General features: G+C 43.3%; 2 protein-coding genes across 3 annotated transcripts in view; one reads left to right on the plus strand and one right to left on the minus strand.

Annotated features, from left to right (window-relative positions):
- rbp4 (retinol binding protein 4, plasma) overlaps positions 1-5,606 on the minus strand; it is a 33,224-nt gene extending 27,618 nt beyond the window's left edge. Inside the window, exons 1-5 of the mRNA XM_043712469.2 lie at positions 5,451-5,606; positions 5,201-5,338; positions 4,984-5,117; positions 4,775-4,881; positions 658-870 (exon numbers count right to left, since the gene is read on the minus strand). Coding sequence (XP_043568404.1) covers positions 658-870; positions 4,775-4,881; positions 4,984-5,117; positions 5,201-5,323 — 577 coding nt within the window. The 5' untranslated portion in view covers positions 5,324-5,338; positions 5,451-5,606. The remainder of the gene's footprint in view (positions 1-657; positions 871-4,774; positions 4,882-4,983; positions 5,118-5,200; positions 5,339-5,450) is intronic.
- A 6,440-nt stretch (positions 5,607-12,046) lies between these two features.
- Positions 12,047-14,024, plus strand: part of pde6c (phosphodiesterase 6C, cGMP-specific, cone, alpha prime) — a 73,710-nt gene continuing 71,732 nt past the window's right edge. For both annotated transcript variants that reach the window (XM_087999007.1, XM_087999008.1), the window contains exon 1: positions 12,047-12,618. In XM_087999007.1, the coding sequence (XP_087855133.1) occupies positions 12,133-12,618 (486 nt within the window). In that variant the 5' untranslated portion in view covers positions 12,047-12,132. The remainder of the gene's footprint in view (positions 12,619-14,024) is intronic.

Consider the following 14,024-nt stretch of genomic DNA (forward strand, 5'->3'; position numbering starts at 1 on the left):
GATGAAACTGTGGAGATGTGTGAAACAATGCACGTTAGAAAAATTAATCAGGAAAAGACGGTGTAATATAAACAGAACTATTTGGGGCATGTAGATGAACAGAGAAACCTGATGTCAGTATATACAAATCTTTAAAGATGGCAGGGCAACCTGATAATGTGGTTAAGTAGCAAGTGGGTTGCTTGGGTTTATAAATAGAAGAATTAAATATAAAAGCAGGGAGATTATGCTAGAACTTGACAAATGGCAGGCTAGGCCTTGAACGGGGAATTGTGGATAATTCTAGGCACCACACTTCAAGAAAGATGTAAAATGTAATAGAATAGAACTAGAGGAGCTTTAACACAATATAACAAGAAATACGGAACTTCAACTCTGAGGAGAGCTTGGAAGAGTAAGGAATATTCTCCTTAATTTAGATGAGATGTCCTGTTGAAGTTTTCAGTAAGAGTCATAGAGTTTTTAACAGTATGCAAAGAGACCCTTTGCCCCATTGCAGCCACGTTAGTCATCAAACATCCATTGATTCTCATCAGAGGTTTTGACTGAGTAAATGAAGAGAAATGAAACTATTCACTCTGGAGAGTGGATGAATAACTGGGAACCATGGAATCAAAATCACCAACGAAGATGTTTCTCGAAATCCAATGCATTTACCTGTTTGAGCAACACGCTTATATCTGAATGCCAGGCAGAGATGATCCTGCCACTTTCGGACGACTCGCTGTGCTTCAGGGGTTAATCCTTCAGGATCCCGTGAGAAAACAAATGAGTAACTATCTGCACAAGTTCCATTATCATTCAGTTTTCGACATGTGTATGTGATGGCATAGTTGTCATAATCGGTGTCAACAATCCAGTGATCGTCATCTGAAAGAAAGAAACATGTTACAAGGTACTTTTTACCTTAATGGTAAACAATGTAACATAGGCTATTGTATTTAAAAGACAGGCTGGTTATTTCAGCACTTCCACCACTGAGGCCCATTCACCCATCACCTCTGTGCCCACCAACCAAAACTCGCCCTCATTGCTTTTTCAGTGCACAGACATTTGAGGTCCATGTGTGGCATTAACTTCTGAAACTGACCATCAGTGTGATGCCAGTATAGCTTAAAGGGATCATCAGCACTAACTTACATTAGCTACTGATCTGGCATGCCTCACTTTTAAACATCTCACTCCTGCATGGCCTCAGCCCTTCTTGCCTCTGCAATCTCCTCCAGGCCCGTGATCCTCTGAGATCACTGCACTATTCCCGTCCTCTTGTACAAACCCAATTTTAATTGCTCCTCCTTCAAGCTCTCTGCTTCTCCCTTTCCTTCCTTAGGATGCTCCTTTTAAATCTGTTTCACTAAACCTTTGGTCACTGTACTAATACTTCCTGATGTGTTTCCAATTTAAATCCTCACAAAGCACCACGGGTCATTTTAGCACGTTAAACAAAAGGTGTTATCTAAATACTGCCGCTGCTATTAGTTTCACACTGTTTGTCTGATTCTGCTACATAAATGTTGAGCTGGAAATCCAGACCAGTGCTGCAACAAGTAGGAAAGCAGGTTTCTCAGAAGTCCACTGATGTGTGCTTGTTCCTGTGACACATTTACTAAGACTCACTTGTCTGTTAATCCCTGCTGCCTCATTACTCTAGCCAAGTATAACTTTGTTTTGTTCTGATGGAAAGATTAAAATAGGGGGAAGAACCAAAATGATAAAGGAACCATGAATGTGAAGAAGGTGTTTGGTATGCTTTCCTTAATTAAGTCAGAGCGTTAAGTACAGGAGTTGGGAGGTCATGTTGCGGCTGTACAGGACATTGGTTCGGCCACTGTTGGAATATTGCGTGCAATTCTGGTCTCCTTCCTATTGGAAGGATGTTGTAAAACTTGAAAAGGTTCAGAAAAGATTTACAAAGATGTTGCCAGGGTTGGAGGGTTTGAGCCATAGGGAGAGACTGAATAGGCTGGGGCTGTTTTCCTTGGAGCGTCGGAGGCTGAGGGGTGACCTTGTAGTAATTTATAAAATCATAACACGCATGGATAGGGTAAATAGACAAGGTCTTTTCCCTGGAGTGGGGGAGTCCAGAACTAGGTTTATGGTGAGAGGGGAAAGATGTAAAAGGAACCTAAGGGGCAATGTTTTCATGCAGACAGTGGTGCGTTTATGGAATGAGCTGCTAAAGGAAGTGATAGAGGCTGCTACATTTACAGCATTTAAAAGGCATCTGAATGGGTATCTGAATAGGAAGGTTTCGGAGGGATATGGGTCAAGTGCTGGCAAATGGGACTAGATTAGGTTGGGATATCTGGTCAGCATGGACTGGTTGAACCAACGGGTCTGTTTCCATGCTGCTGTATATCTCTATGACTCTATGTTAAATAAGGAAAATGTACACAACGTTTGTTAACTGTATGACAATACAAATAGAGATTGTGTTAATAGTTAAATAAATAACTGGATACAGAAAATTGTCTTACTGAATGTATAAGGTTACCTTTCAGCACTCTGAATGAATCTGACTGTCAAAATTATTCAGCGTGGTTTAATGTGTTTACTTTAATGAAAACAATATATCACAAATGCAGCAGCTAATGTTATGGAGTTGGCCTGTATGGGGCATTGTGTCCTTGGACATTGTAATCAATGCATGCTTATAAATGGGACTGATAAAGAAGCATGGTGCTGTCCCTTAAAGTATTGAACAACAGAAGCAAAAAGATTGTTCATTTATAAACATACATATTTTGAACATAAGCTAACAAGAGGGTGGCATGGTGGCACAGTGGTCAGCACTGCTGCCTCACAGCACCAGGGATCTGGGTTCGATTCCAGCCTCGGGCAACTGTCTGTGTGGAGTTTGCACATTCTCCCTGTGTCTGCGTGGGTTTCCTCCGGGTGCTCCGGTTTCCTCCCACAGTCCAACGATGTGCAAATTAGGTGAATTGGCCATGCTAAATTGCCTGTCATGTTCAGGGATGTATAGGCTTAGGCGCATTAGTCAGGGGTGAAAGTAGGGTAGGGCAATGGGTCTGAATGGAATACTGTTCGGAGGGTCAGTGTGAACTTGTTGGGCCGAAGGGCCTGTTTCCACACTGTAGGGATTCTATGAAAAATGACTCACACATTCAGATGAATAAACTGCAAGAAAATAAGAACAAAAAAGAAAGCATTCATTTGTTTAGTTTTAAATTCAATAATTGCTAAGAATGAAAACTGGACTGTGGTCACTTTAATAGCATCCACTCTTTGTGCAATATCTAGAAGATATTGTATGAAAGTTTGATGGAATTCAAACTTTGTAACCTCATGGTCATTCAAGTCGTCCTCTGACCCAGCATTAGGGGTAACACAGAAAAAACATGCAATGTTCAGGTTCTCACAAACAATGAATCATGGGAAGACAGAATCATAGAATGAATAAAGCCATTTGCCCCAGTGCATCTGTGTTGGCACGACAGGTTGAGAGTGCATGCAGCAACCTTTATGCCTATAGGCACGATAGTCTGAAACTGCTCAATCTTATCTGATCTTTGAAGTTATGCAGACTCAGGCTTGGTTAGTACTTGAAGGGAACACTGCCTAGGCATACCAGCTGCAGAAGCAAAGCAAAGGGGTTGGGTGGGGGAGGGGTGGGGAGAGCAGGGGGGAATCTTGTGTTGCAATGGTAGGGTCTCTATCTGCAGACTGGATGGTCTGCATTCAAGCCCCAGCTACTGTACAGACAGGCTGACTAGGAAGTATTTCAGCATAATTTGCTTTATCAACAAAGACTAAGGGTTAAGCAAAAACCTATATAAAACACTATCTTGGCCTCAGCTGAGTTTTACATCCAGTTCTGGGTAGCATACGCGAGACAGAAGTGACAATATTGGAGTGGGCAGAATACAAAATCTTGAGGATGTTCCCAGGGATGAGGAATTTCCAGATGTGGAAAGACTGGAGAAGTTGGGAAGAGAGGAGATTTGATAGAGGCATTCAAAATTATGAAGGGTCTGGACAGAGTGGCTGGGGATAACTGTTCTTGCTAGTACAAGGGGGGTTGTGACCTGGTGCATGTGGAGTTGTGTTAACTAGCAAAACAATGGAGGGTAAACCTTCTCACAGGCAAGGAGTTAGGACCAGGAATGAATACACTGTCTGACAGTTTGGTAGCAGCAGGGTAAATTCAGGTTTTCAAATGGAATTGAATTGCTAAGAAAGAGTGGCTCAGTGGTATGCATTGCTGCTTCACTGCACCAGGGTCCTGGATTTGATTCCATCCTCAGGATACTGTCTGGGTGGAGTTTGCGCATTCTCCCTGAGTCTGCGTGGGTTTCCTCCAGGTGCTCTGGTTTCCTCCCACAGTCCAATGATGTGCAGGTTAGTGTGGATTGGCCACTCTAAATTGTCCTGGGCTGTGTAGGTTAGGTGGATTAGCCATTGATGAATGCAGAGTTATAGTGTATGGGGTGGGATGCTCTTTGAATGCTCAGTGTTGACAAAGTCGGCTGAATGGCCTACTTCCACACTGTTGGGATTGTATGAGTAGTGGAGATATACACAGTGAAAAGGCAGTGGGTGAATTGTTCTCTCAGAGAGCAGTGACACAAAGGGCCGAATGTACACCGAGATCCTTCAAAATGAACGACTAGAAATTCATTGACAAAATACTGAGGGCATGGATTGCAAAGTCATTGGTGGGTTGGGTCAGGGTTTCCGAATGGTTGCTGAAAAGGCAGGTTGACTCTGACAGTGTAAGAGAGCATGACCTTCCTGTACTGACTGGGTTACTCACTGCCTTTCTGCAGATGCTCGGCTGCCCCCCAGTATTTCAGCTTGAACTTGGCGGGGTTCTCAGTATTGTTGAATGTTCCCATCATTTCAGCGCACACGATCCATTCCCTGCAGCAAGACAAGACAGACAAGAGTTAGAGCACACAGAGAGAGAGGGGGGGAGCTGGGGCAATCCTGCAGACAGGAGCTGCTGGCTTCTGCTGGGCTTACGGTAGTAAAGTGACCAGGCCAGTCGCTTTGGCCGTCATCGTCTCGTTTTCAATCTTGAACTCGGCATGAATGTTACTCTCCAGGAAAATGCCCACGGGGTCCTTCTTTGCGAAAGCGTGCCATTTGCCCACATACTGGAAGAGAAAAGGTCAGGCAGTCAGGAAAGGTCTCCTTCTCCCTTCCTCCCTCCTCCCAAAACCCAGGGGCGCCAGCTTACCCGCGTCTTGTTGAAGTCTTCCTTCACATGGAAGTTGTTTACCACGCAGTCGGACTTTGCAAAGCAACTGGAGATGGAAACCAGCAGCAGCAGCAGCAGCCCCAAGACCCTGCAGTGTCTCATCGTCCTTCAGATTCTCTATCACAAAGCAGACACACACTAATCTGCTAAAGCCAAACCGTCCTGATCCCTGAATGCAACTGGGTTCAATTGTGGACACTGAAAAGCCCAAAATACTAAACATGCTTACCTTTCACAGCGTGTGGTACAAATCTCAAATCCCTCGGATTCCGGTCTCAATCAAAATAGGAATTCACTTTTCGCACTATCGTGTTCAAAACTCTCCAGGCAACTCCTCTGAACAGTTAGTTGGCTTGCCACACCTTTATATGTAGCCCCCCCTTCCCCGCAAGCCTGTCATCTGTCTTTCGTAATCTGCCAACACCCCCTCCCCCACCTAGAGACGAGCTTTGGAATGTAAATCATTGACAGAGACCCTCGTCTCAACAGTTACATAACTGCATGATAGATAGGCTATCCAGAACCAGCCCATCCGCCACATGCAACATACTGCAGATTTTTGTTTTGCATTCATTTAATTCCATGAGCAACAGTGATGCTGCTGAGCAAAGTTCTGCTCCCAGATAGTGCTGAAGCAGCCATCAACAAAATGAATGGAAAGTGTCTATTTCTTCACAGAACACAAACCTGCCCAAATGTTTGGATGGTTCTGATAGCTGCTTGCATAACATTTTTCCCTGTATCATCTCTGTTCCTGTGCCCAACTCGCTCCCCCACTAATAACTGGCACCAATGTTGACAGCTTTTGGCTGTGCAGGAATCACACATGTTTGTGAAAATAGTTGGAAACTGGGTCAGTGCCATATACTGCAATGTTTATTGCACTTTGTACCAGTGGAATATATTTGTTAAAGCGATGTTATCTGCACGCTGACTTCAGTTTGTGCAAGTAAACGTACTCTGGAACAAAAGGTTTATCAAGTTCAATGTGTCTCTGAGTTTATTTCTAAATCTTCTTCAGTTGGTTTATCAAATAAGGGGAAACAAAGTAATGGCAATGTCACTAGACCAGACACCTGGACAATGCTCCTGAAAACAAGGGTTCAAATCCCGCTGCGGCAAACTGGTGGAACTTAAGTTGTAATAACCAAGAAGTGATTGTAAACATTTATTTGGTTTGTTGATACACTTCAGAGAATGGAATATGCCATTCTTATTTCAGCTGGTTTAGATTTGACGCCAGGCCCACTGCAGTGTGGTTTACTCTGCAAGAGCCAAGCAAACCATGCAGTTCAAAAGAACATTCCCAATGGACAGCACATGCTTGACTTGACAGTACTGCCCACATCCCATGAAAGAATAAATTAAATTAGATACCCATGGTAAAATTATATAACTCCAGGTTTCAAGGATGTAAACATTTTGCTTTTATATAAGTGACCTTTGTTTATTATTTTTCATCAGACCAGAAGATGCTTTTATGGAATAAGAACTTAAAATGCTTTTTACCATTGTTGTTGCTAAGATCCACACCCAACATGGGTACCTTGAAGAAATAATTTCACTTCATAGCTTAGCAGTGTGACAACTCCCAGGGTAAATCAGGGCTGTATATGTTTGTATTTTCTCCCTCTGTCCATTCAGCCAAATGGGGAGCGATCATGTCAGACTTCAGAACTTTGGCCTGATAGCTGCTAATTCTTAGTGAAGCACAGAATTCTCCAATCAGGACTGTGTGATCAGTGTGATATTGTGTAATGCTGTCAGATGTCGTGAATAGGGGACCTACAGCAGAACCGGGTGCAGGATCTGCTTATGGATTGCTTGGTAGTATGTGTTAATATTATGCTGCCATTAAACAACATTACCCTCTCATCACTTTGATTGCCAAACATCCTATGTTTGCCATATCCACCAGTCCACCAATTCAGAAAGGCAAGGACTGAAGAGATGACAAAGAAGATGGCTGAAGGCAGAGTGAGAGACGCAGTCTATATGGACTTTCACAAAGTGTTCGACAAGGTTCTGATTGGTAGACTGGTTAGCAAGGTTAGATCACATGGGATCCAGTGGGAGCTAGCCAATTGGATACAAAATTGGATTGAAGGTAGGTGACAGAGGGTTGTGGTGGAGGGTTTTTTTTTGGACTGGAGGCCTGTGACCAGTGGTGTCCCACAAAGGTTATTGCTGGGTCCACTGCTTTTTGTCATGTATGTAAATGATTTAGATATGAAGACAGGAGACATGGTTAGTAGGTTTGCATATGACACTGAACAGGTGGTGTAGTGGACAGTGAAGAGGATTATTCATGGTGGCTCAGTGGTTAGCACTGCTACCTCACACTGCCACGGACCCAGGTTTGATTCCAGCCTCAGGCAACTGTCTGTGTGGAGTTTGCACATTCTCCCCGTGACTGTGTGGGTTTCCTCCGGGTGCTCCGGTTTCTTCCCACAATCCAAAGATGTGCAGGTTAGGTGAACTGGCCATGCTGAATTTTCCATTGTGTTCAGGGATGTGTAGGTTGGGAAATATAAAGTAATAGGGAAGAGAAATGGGTCTGGGTCGGTGTCGACTTGTTGGGCCAAATGGCCTGTTCCCACACTGTAGGAATTTCTGGGTGTAGGTTTGCTCGGGATTCTATGATTATCTCAGAGTACAACGTGACCTTGATTAGATGGGCCAATGGATTGCAGATGGAGTTTAAATTAGATAAATTGAGGTGTTACATTTTGGTGAGGCAAACCAGGGAAGGACTTATACAGTTAATGATAGGGTCCTGGGGAGTGTTGCTGAACAATGAAACCAAGGGGTGCAAGTGCATAGTTCCTTGCAAGTGAAGTTGCGGGTAGACAGGGTGGTGAAGAAGGCATTTGGTACATTGATCAGAACAGTGACTACAGGAGTTGGGACGTCATGTTGCTGCTGCACAGAATGTTAGTTAGGCCACTTTTAGAATATTGCATACAATTCTGCTCACCCTTCTATAGGAAGGATGTTATTAAACTTGAGAGGGTGTAGAAAAGACTTAGAAGGATGTTGCTGGGACAGGAAGGTTCAAGTTATAGGGACAAACTGAATTGACTGGGCTTTTTTCCCTTGGAGTGTTGGATACCGAGGAGTGACCTTAGAGACGTTTATAAAATCTTGAGGAGCATGGGTAGGATGACTAGCCAAGCCCTTTTCCTAGGGTGGGACAGTTCAAAACTAGGGGGCAAAGGTTTAAGGTGAGAGGAGAAAGATTAAAAAAGGACATGAGGGGTAACATTTCATGCAGCGGCTTGTGCGTGTAAGGAAGAAGCTACCAGAGGAGGTGGGTACAATTACTTAAAAGACATCTAGATGGATGTATTAATAGGGTGAATTTAGAGAGATATGGACCAAATGCTGGCAAATGAGACTAGGACAGATTAAGATATCTGGTCAGCATGGACGTGTTGGACCATAGTGTCTGTTTCCATGCCAAATAACTCAATGATTCTATCACTTTGGATTCACCAGCTTTGGCTATTTGTCTAACTACCCTCCCCTGCCTCCAACCCCACCTCCTGTTCCTTGCCCCATCCTTAGTGCCTGTGGCTTCAGGCATCTAGAGTTCAGTCTTAAGCTCTGGAATCCCCTTCCTGAATACCTTCATCTCTCCAACACTCACACTTTCTTTAAAATACCCCTTTGAATCCTAGTTATTTGGCTACTTTCGTAGTCATCTGCTCAGTCATCTCCCTCAATCAGTGTCAAATTTTGGCTCATTTTGCTTATGATGTCCTTTGGGAATGTTCTTATTTTAAAAGCTCAATGTATAGCTCAAACTGTTTGTGTTTATTGGAGATCTGACAACTGGAAAGACTAACAATGCAGAGATACTAGCCTTCCAGGACAAATTGCCAAATTAAAAAAAAAAAATTGAAATAAAAGCAAATAAAGGGACCAAAGCTTTTTATAGTGCTCCAGATGTGGTCTCACCATGGCCTTGTTGCACCAGTTGCAGTAAGTTGTCCCTACTCTTATACTCCAAAGCCAGCATTTCATTAGCCTTCCTGATTACCTGCTACAACTGTGCTAGCTTTCAGTGTTTGGTGCACCAATAGCCCTAAGTCCCTTTGTGCTGCAGCTTTCTTTAGTTTATTGTCCATTTCAATAATATTTTTGTTCTCCACTCTGAATTTATATTTTCCCACATTAAACTCCATTTGCCAACTTTTTGCCCACTTACTTAACCCTATCAATGTTTCTCTGTAAACTGTTTGTATTCCTCTTGCAACCTGTCTTTCCAACTATATTTTGTGTCACCTGCAAATTTGACTACAGTACATTTACTTTCTTCCTCCAATCATTAATATATAGTAAACTGTTGCAGTCCCAGCACTGCTTCCTCTGGAACACCATTGGTTACAGGTTGTCAATAACAACACTGCTGATCCTATTATGGGGAATTACGGGAAGCAAGGAGGATTTTCTCTTTTATAAAGTCATAGAAGCTGTACAGCATGGAAACAGGCACTTCAATCCAACTTGTCCATGCCAACCACATATCCTAAATTAATCTAGTTCCATTTGCCAGCATTTGGCCCAAATCCCTCTAAACCCTTCCTATTCATGGACCCATCCTTTTAAATGTTGTAATTGGCTGAAAATGTGTTGCTGGAAAAGCACAGCAGGTCAGGCAGCATCCAGGGAACAGGAAAATCGACGTTTCGGGCATAAGCCCTTCTTCAGGAAGGGCTTATGCCCGAAACGTCGATTCTCCTGTTCCCTGGATGCTGCTTGACCTGCTGCGCTTTTCCAGCAACACATTTTCAGCTCTGATCTCCAGCATCTGCAGACCTCACTTTCTCCTCAAATGTTGTAATTGTACTAGCTTCCACCATTTCCTCTGGCGGCTTATTCGATACATGTATCACTCTCTGTGTGAAAAAAATGCCCCTTAAGTCCCTTTTAAATTTTTCCCCTCTCACCTTAAACCTATGTTTACTAGTTCTGGACTCCCCCATCCCAGGGAAAAGCCCTGGCTATTCACCCTATCATGATTTTATAAATCTCTATAAATCTCAGCCTCAGACGCTCCAGGGAAAATAGCCCCAGCCTATTCAGCCTCTTCCCTATAGCTCAAACCTTTCAAACCTGGCAACAATCCTTGTAAATCTTTTCCGAACCCTTTCAAGTTTCACAACATTCTTCCTATAGCAGGGAGACCAGAATTGCACACAGCATTGCAAAAGTGGCCCAACCAATGTCCTGTATAGCCGCAACATGACCTCCCAATTCCTACTCTCAATGCACTGACCAATAAAGGCAAGCATACAAAACACCTCCTCACTGTCCTTTCTACCTGGGAATCCATTTTCAAGGAACTATGAACCTGCACTCCAAGCTGTGTGGCTTCTCTACTGTCCTAATAGTACAATATTGAACAACTTTCATTCTCAGGGAAAAAGCAAAAATCTGCAGATAAGTAAAAGCCAAAAATAAAAACAGAAGCACTCAGCTGATCAAACAGTCTCTTCAGAGAGATGGCCTTGCGTCAGGACTGAAAAAAAATTTAAGAGACATGATAGGTTTTAACCAAGCAGAGAGGTAGCTAAGGGGGGTGAGTGAGGTAAAGACAATATTTATAACAAGATGGAAAACTTCTAAGGGTGGAGATTAAACCTAGTTTAAGTGCTTTGAGGAGTATCCGCATTCAGATTGCAGCTGCGAACCTGAATTTCTGGGTCGCCTGACATTCTAATTCACCGCTGCACTCCTTCTCTGACTTTGACTTCTCCATAAACGTAAGTGACAACATCGTCCCCCTTTTAATTCATCACTTTACAGACTCTCAGAATCCAAACTGAGTTCTATAATTTCAGATTTTAACAATTCCTCCCATAGCTGGTGGTGAAGCTTCTGGTGTGGCCATTCACACCTCCTCCTGAGTTTTATCTCTGTTTCTTTGCCAACCCTTTTGGCATCTCCATTTGCCATGCACCATCATCCCTTTGCCTTCATTTAATCTTGGCCGTCACATACCTTGTCCCCACTGGCCTCTGTCCTTGTCCTCAAACCTGACACCTCTCACTTTTTCCCAGTTCCCAATGAAATAATGAAAATACTCCCTCCACAGATTCGGCCTGACTTAGTGATATTTCGCAGCATTTTTATTCCTTTTCAAGTGCACTGGCTGAGCAGATTGTGTTGCAGAATTTTGCTTTCTGACAGAGCACAAATCACCCGCGGCCTTTCTAGTGAACATGTGTCTGTCGGATTAAATGCAAGAAAATGTTCGTCTGACACTCAGCCATTAACACGTGTTGTGTTTCTTAATACAAACCGCACTTTGAGTATTCAGTTAGCAGAGTCTGTAAGGAAAGAGCGAGTGACCTTTTACTTATTGATATCAAGGCTGTATGATATGGAGTGACATTAAATCTAAATACTGCTGCGTTTGAGTGTCCCCGTGAATTCTGGACTGCAGAAGCAAAGGGATTCCTCACAGAGACATTTATCCTTACGTTGTTTTATTTGAAGTGGCCACTCTAAAAGAGCAACAGTGCAATAAGGTCTCCCAGGCCTGAGCCCCACACACATTAATGACCAAGCTGAGTACATAAAGCTGCTCTCTAAGAGGGTCTCACGTGGACCTGACGATCTTTGGAGACAGTACCTGGCCTCAGTAACAAGATTGGTGATTCTCGAATGAAGATGGGGATTCACCAGTCTAATGCATTCATCAGGATTTAAAGTGCTGACGTCAGGGATGGGAGCTGGCTGGAAATGTTCACAATCTATTAAATCCATTGCCTGCTGTCAACCTCAGAGCACTGCAAGCTGCAGATTGGCCATGTCAAATGGGATGCCTAGTGCCTGGATCTGACCTGCTAATTTCACCCCTTCTCTCCCAGCCATCAGTGATGCACATCTAAAACAGAAGTCAAATGGCCAACATGGGGGGTGTTAACAAAGAAGCAGTCGAACAATACTTGGAGAACAACCCACAATTCGCCAAGGAATACTTTGACAGGAAGCTCAGGCCAGAAACAATTAGTGCAATCTTCAATGGGGCAAAGGTGGAATTGGGAGTCGGGGCTTCCTTCAAAGACCTGTCCAAGCTGGAGGAGTCCGACATTATCTTTGAGCTGGTCAAGGAGCTGCAGGATGACTCCAATGTCGAGAAGCAGATACACAAGATACTGCAAAGGATTGTCTCCCTGGTCAGTGCGGACCGAGGCAGCTTGTTCACATTCAGATCAAGGAATGGCATTGCAGAGCTGGCCACACGACTGTTCAATGTGACCAGAGACTCCAGCTTTGAGAATAATCTTGTGTCTCCCCAAGGCGAGATTGTTTTCCCACTGGATATCGGGGTAGTGGGATGGACAGCAAAAACCAAGAAGATACAAAATATTCCTGACGTTACAAAGGTCTGTTGCTGTCAAACTATTGATGTGTGATCTATAATATTTAGTAGCTACACTTTAATTCAAACCAGTAATCTGTACAAGATAACTCCCTGGAAAGAGTTAATTAAGACTCATTGTTTACAGTATGTGAATGTTATAAGGTGCTTAGTGGTGTAAAATACAGCTATAAAAGTAAATTACTAATTAAGCTCCTGTGGCATTGAAGGACATTTTGCTGTTTTACTTCTCCAGCTGTGTTATCTTTATATTGGGATTGTGTGGCTCCCAGTCTCTTATTTTAATTAACTGCATCCCCTTCTCCTTATTGTCTCTGTGTGCTTTTGGCATTTTCTATTCCTTTTCTTTTGCTGTCTTTTCTTGCATTGTCTGCAGTAATGTGGCTTCTCTGTGTCCTTTGTTTGGTGCTGGGAGATGATAATTAGGGAACGGATTCAACAGAGCCTTGGGGTAATGTCCAGTGAGTATTGGTGATGTGCCCAAGGTGAAGAGTTGGAGTGGAACACCATGTGAAAAGGGTAATTTCATTTTGCATCTGATCCCCAGTTTTCATTGTTCTAGCACCTTCCCATTGTGTGGTTGTAGCCAAGACCCCAGACCTTCAAGTTGTCACTAATTCTCCAACAAATTTTCACTAATTCCCTAATAAAAATTGGCAGTCAGGCAGTATCGCCTGGCATTGGGAAATCTGAAGTTAGTGTAAATGTGTGTATACATCTTAAGATTTAAAATTAGCTTACAGCCAAGATGGATATATCTCGAATAGAGCACATAGAAGAAAAATTTAATTATATTAATGACGAAAATATAGACACTATACAAAAAGTATAATTCTCCTAGAAAATAAACTAGTATTATGTTCCTGTCACAGTTTATTTTCTGTTTTGAGAATCATTGAATCTCTACAGTGCAGAAAGAGGCCATTTGGCCCATTGAGTCTGCACTAACCCTCCTGAAGAGCATCCCAACCTATCCCCATAACCCTGCATTTGCCATAGCTAATCCACCTAACCTGCACATGCCTGGACACTATCGGGCAATTTAGTATGGCCAATCCACCTAACCTATGGATTGTAGGAGCACCCGTGCAAATTCTGCACAGACAGTCACTCAAGGCTGGAATTGAACCTGGGTCCCTGGTGCTTTGAGGACATGACTGCTAGTCTGGGTCTGCGACGGGTGGTGAGGGAACCAACAAGAGGGGAAACTATACTTGACCTCATCCTTAGCAATGTCACGCATCTGTCCATGACAGTAGTGGTAAGAATGGCCACCACACAGTCCTTGTGAAGACAAATTCCCACCTTCACGTTGAGAATAAGCTCCATCGTGTTGTGTGGCACTTATCACTGTGCTAAATGGGACAGACTTCGAACAGATCTTGCAACTGAAGACTGGGCATCCATGAG

This window comes from Chiloscyllium plagiosum, unplaced genomic scaffold (assembly GCF_037043375.1).
Source record: "Chiloscyllium plagiosum isolate Xiang-an unplaced genomic scaffold, Cpla_swu_hap1 HiC_scaffold_22, whole genome shotgun sequence".
Classification (NCBI taxonomy): domain Eukaryota; kingdom Metazoa; phylum Chordata; class Chondrichthyes; order Orectolobiformes; family Hemiscylliidae; genus Chiloscyllium; species Chiloscyllium plagiosum.